This window comes from Zonotrichia albicollis, chromosome 23 (genome assembly GCF_047830755.1).
Source record: "Zonotrichia albicollis isolate bZonAlb1 chromosome 23, bZonAlb1.hap1, whole genome shotgun sequence".
NCBI lineage: Eukaryota > Metazoa > Chordata > Aves > Passeriformes > Passerellidae > Zonotrichia > Zonotrichia albicollis.
This window is the reverse complement of record NC_133841.1, coordinates 6,901,664-6,906,692: the sequence shown is the minus strand read 5'-3', so window position 1 is coordinate 6,906,692 and position 5,029 is coordinate 6,901,664. Positions and strand designations below refer to the sequence as shown.

Here is a 5,029-nt window from a genome sequence, read left to right as displayed (position 1 = left end):
CCGCGCTGGGCTGTGCCAGGAGAGGAGATGTTGGAGCTGGAGCCACCAGAGGGAGCAGAAACTCCTTCAGTCTGAGAGCACGCAGGGAGAGGATCCCCAGTGCCAGGCTGGGGCACTGGGGATGCTCTGATTTCCCGCTGGATTGTCCCAGGTTAAACACAAGCAGATGCTCCTTGGATCAGGGTTTTCCTCTCCTTCCTGTGTAACTTCTGCTGCAACTGCTCTACAGAATGGGCAGCAACCCAGAGAGAAATGCCAAATTCAGAACAAGGAAGAAAATGCAACAAGTAAACCCTGAACTGAACAGGTCTGAGCCCCTAAAGGCACAGCAGCAGACCAGAGGATCCCAGCTGCCCAAAAGGAAGATCACTTGACACTGTCCCTGCCAAGCTGCCCGCCACCCTCAGCCACCCACACGTTCCTGACTTGAGCTACAACTCATCAGTCCTCATTTTTGTTTTATTAAAATCGCCTCAAAGGCTGGGCAAAGGAAACAAGCCAGCATGTACGTGGATAAACCAGGGCAAAGTCCTCACATGGTACTTTGGGGGTAATCTGCTACTCTGGGCCATCCAGACAGATTTCCAGGCAAATGCCAGCGGACACAGCCAGGGAGCTTGGACATGGCACTCCTGTGGGCACAGCCCTGGGATGAGCAGAAGTAGGAGTAAGCCTGACAAGCTGGGCACCCTGACTCATGGTGTCCCTTTGGAAGCTTATGCAGACACAGAGAGGGGAGTGATGGTGAAACTTCCCCTGGAATTGCCTTGGTGGGGGCTAAGGGGCCTGTGATGCCCTGGGTGCTGCAGTGATGCTGCTGTGGGACCCAAAGCTGGGGATGGAGCAGAGATCAGGGTGCAGTGCCTCCCTTTGGAGGAGCTAAAGTGAGAAGGGGAGGAAAGGCAGACCACGTGCCCGGAGGAAGAAGCCCCCAGCCAGAGGAACAGGATGCAGAGAGGGGCTGTATGCAGTTCTTCTCTGGAGGCACAGGACAGGCATCACCAAGCAGAGCTGGGGGTGGACTGGCTGGATAGGACCTCACTGCTCAGAGAAGGAGTGGGTGGCACAGAGCAGCAAGAGGAGATCGGTGACAGCAGTGCTGACCTGAGGCTTACAGGAGCCTTTGGGGGAACAGGGACCTGCCAGCAGTCCGGGATGAACACTCACCATGCAGGATGCTTTTGGGAGCAGGTGGGAGGGCTGGAGGGAGGGATGAGCTGGGTACCACCCTGCAGGGCCTTAGGGGTGGGTCAGCCCCCACTTGGGGGTGGCACAGGGGTGGGGGTGGCAGGGCAGAGATGGGTGTGCAGCATGGGAAAGGGGTGGGCAGCGGGTGAACATGAGGGGGAGGAAGGCGGGCCTGGGGGGAGGCTGGAAGGGGGTGGAGTTGCTGTTTTTTCTTTGAGCATAGTGAAGACTTTAGCTTGTAACTTGCATTTGTGGAGCTCCCAGCCGGCAGACACCAGCTCTCCTTCCAGCAGGAAAAACCCTGGGATCTGACAGCACTGCTCCACTGTTTGGGGGCAGGTTGGGAGGGCAGGGGGCATGGGGTGGTCCCTGGCTGCCATCCTCTCCCCCAAATCCCTTTCTCCTTTTCTCTGCCTCTCCTTTTGCTTGTCTGGGGGCTCGTGCTAATGCTCTGCCACGACAGATCTGGGATCCAGACATCTGTCAGCTGCACGGACCGGCTTCCCACCTGCTCACAGCCTTGAGGAAGTTCCCTCTCCATCCTGGGCACTGAGAGAGGAAGCACAGGAGGTTGCTTGGAGCTGCCGAACTCTGGCTTGTGAAGGGTGGACAGGGGCATAACAAGCTTCCCTTTTACCTTTGCTGAAGATTTGGGGTCACACATAGACCATGAATGGATCCTTTTTCAACCAGACTCTCCTGGAGCAGGCAGCTGACCCCAACAGGACTCAGGGCTTGGGGATGCTCCTGGCCTGCTGCAATGGGACCAGCACGGTGCTGGCGACGGATGGCGGCTCCTTGGTCCTGGCACCCGATGAGAGGAGCCTTTTCATCACAAGGGTGGTGCAGATTGCTGTCCTCTGCGTCCTCTCATTGACTGTGATGTTTGGTGTCTTCTTTTTGGGCTGCAACCTGCTCATCAAGTCGGAGAGCATGATTAACTTTCTGGTGAAAGACCGAAGACCTTCCAAGGACGTGGGCGCTGCAATCATGGGACTTTACTGAAGCTACCGGGCTCTTGTAGGCAAGTGAACTGTATGGACCTGGTGCTGAGATGCACATTCCCATGTGTTTGGGGCGACTGGGTGGAGTGAGAAGTGAGGGAGGGGTCTTTTAGTCTGTCTGTGTCCATGGGAAAGCAAATTTTTTTTCCCTAGTCAACAAAACGTGGTGGCAAATGGGAAAACCACCCTAGAGCTATGTGAAGCACAATGAATGACCAGCATTGTGTTGCACGCAGAAATGGCTTAAGTTTTGCATGAAACTTGCAGAAACAGTGATAGTATGGAGATCTGGACTCCTTACTGCTGTTACCTTGGATACCGCTACCTGGGATTTAGGGCTAAAAAAAAAAGGCAAATAAGTCGTTACAAAAAGAAAACAAAAGAACAAACTAATGGGAGAGCAAAATACAGGGCACAGACCTCATCTTTGAGAGGGGCAGAGGAAGGGAAGTGCGGGTCATAAAACAAAGTCTGCATGTTAAAAAATGTCAGTCTGTTGTGTTTTGGACCTTGAGCATGCATCTTCTGGTAGTTTTGTAACAGGGAAAGCATGTTGTTCCTTTTTTCCTGACCTATCCTGTTAAATAAACTGGTACTTTCTTCTTTTGCTGTATGGTGGAGGAAGAAAAGAACACGGATAAATATAAACCCCTTTCCACCCTTAAAACAAAAGCATGCTTGTTTTTGTACATACTAGCCTCTTTTTCCAAGTGCTACGTTGTTACAGTCTGAGGTTTTGTAATTTTTGAAAACTGGTGAACATTCAGGAAAAAAACAACCTGTTTCAAAAGAATTTTGTGCTGTCTTTATTACTTCTCTGTGTGCGTGTAGTTCAGGAATTTCAATCCTAGTTCCACGTATAATCCTCTCACCTTGAAGTGTAATTAGAGGTATTTCTTTAAAGCAGAAACAACTATCATTTTTTGCAGGCAAGTATCACTTTCCACAAGCAAATGAATTAATCAAGAACTGTGTATTCCGGGCTCGTGTTGAATACCTGCACAGTGCTGAAACACAGACTCATAAAAATGCTCTGAGTGCCTCTTGCCAAGCAAGATTTCAGCCTTTGAGTTAAAACATCTAGCTGATGACCTGTCAAAGTTGAATTATGTGAGAGAAGGAAGACTCCTGACCTTTGTTCTGTTATGGAATTACAGCTCTGGCTGTGGGTGTGAGGTAGAAATAATTTGTGTTTTGTTGCACCAACAATATTCCTGCTGAGTTCACTTCTGTAGTGGGAAAGCAATCCTGGATACTGGAGGAGCTGATGAGCTGAGCCACTTGGATGTAAATCTAGAGGAACAGATCTCTGCCTTTCCCAGAGGGAAAAACATGATTAGAGAATGTTTTGTAATTAATCATTATTTGCTGAGTACCTCCTCAAGGTTCCCGCACGATGCAGAGCAGGACCAGTGTGGTGCTGTCTCTGATTGCTGCCACTGACCTGTTGCGTGTGTCAGCCTTAGGAGCACAGTGACAATGTGGCAGCAGGGGCAGAATTTGTGATTCAAAACTTTGAAATGTCCTCTTGGTGCCAGTGGAACAGCTGAATAGGCAGCTCTGGTTTTTACAAGCAGTTGCAGGTCTGCAGACCTGAGCCACCTTCTCAGTGAGAGGGTCTGCTGCCCCGCTGTCACGTGTAAAGGGGCCTCACACAGCAGCCTGGAAGGGGATTTTGGTCCATGCTGCTGTGAGGGGTGTTGTGGCCATTGATCTCCTGGAACAGGCTGCTCAGAGTGATGCCTTGGATGCAAACTGGCACAAGGTGCCCAGAGCAGCTGGGGCTGCCCCTGCATCCCTGGCAGTGTCCAAGGCCAGGCTGGACGGGGATTGGAGCAACCTAGGATGGTGGAAAGTGTCCCTGCCCACAGCAGGGGTTGGAACTGGATGAGCTTTTAAGATCCCTCCCAACCCAAACCATTCTGGGATTCCATGATTCCATGGTCTCTTTGCTAGAGGGCAGATCACTCCCATTGTGGGAGCACAGCCTGGTCAGACATCAGGGTAAGACATGAAAAACCCCAAAGCATGCAATGACCCAGCTCTGCACGTTCTTGGGCTGTACTTGTGTTTGTAACCTAAACATGTATCTGCATCTCCAGGCTGCTGTGCTGTCATAGGATAACCCAGATGCACCCCCTGAACTCCCATCCCATCCTGCTTTCAGCTGGCATTTGGTCCCTCTTGCCAATCCAGATGGAGGTCCTCAGAGGAAGCAGTTGGTGGCACCATCCACCTTTGCCATATTACAGCACATCCTCGTATGCTTCTGCCTTCCTTGTGCAGGGTTGAGATGCTTAAAACACTTGCACACATCCTTATCCAATTAGATTCCCAATAAAAGGCTGATTACCCTACTGAGGAGGAATTATTTGTGGAAAAGAAGGCTGGCATAATGAAGGAACCCCTTGGTTCAGAGGTTATGGGTCTAAAGACCATCATGGTTGCTTAAGGGAAGGCACTGAGGGTACCACAATGCTCTCCAGATCTCAGGGGAAGAGCTGTGATCTCAGATTCTGAAAACCCAGCTGTCCTGCCCCAGAGACATGAGTTCTGCAGCTAGAGGATGAGGTTGCTACTGAAGGGCTACTATAAAAGCTCTTTCTGCTGTCTCTCCCCACAAGCTGTAGTTTTTCATGTAACACCTCCTCATTTAGCATAAGGTCACAAGTGCCTACCAGCTCCCAAGAAAATTCATAGTTTTTTTGTAACTGTTATTTATGACTATATTTTTGATTTTTGTTGGCAATTGTTACTTGTAGCACAATAACTTCCAGAGTGCCACTGGGGTGCCAGGAGCTGTTCAAGCATGACTGAGAGATGCTGCTGGAGGGACA

The 5,029-nt window shown here is 50.6% G+C and overlaps 1 protein-coding gene across 1 annotated transcript; it reads left to right on the top strand.

Moving 5' to 3' along the window:
- Positions 1-562: 562 nt before the first annotated feature.
- RPRML (reprimo like) lies at positions 563-2,617 on the top strand. Its single transcript, XM_026798013.2, has 2 exons — positions 563-1,191; positions 1,652-2,617. Exon 2 carries the CDS (start codon positions 1,858-1,860, stop codon positions 2,191-2,193), a length of 336 nt encoding a protein of 111 aa, XP_026653814.1. The 5' UTR covers positions 563-1,191; positions 1,652-1,857; the 3' UTR covers positions 2,194-2,617.
- Positions 2,618-5,029: the final 2,412 nt, after the last annotated feature.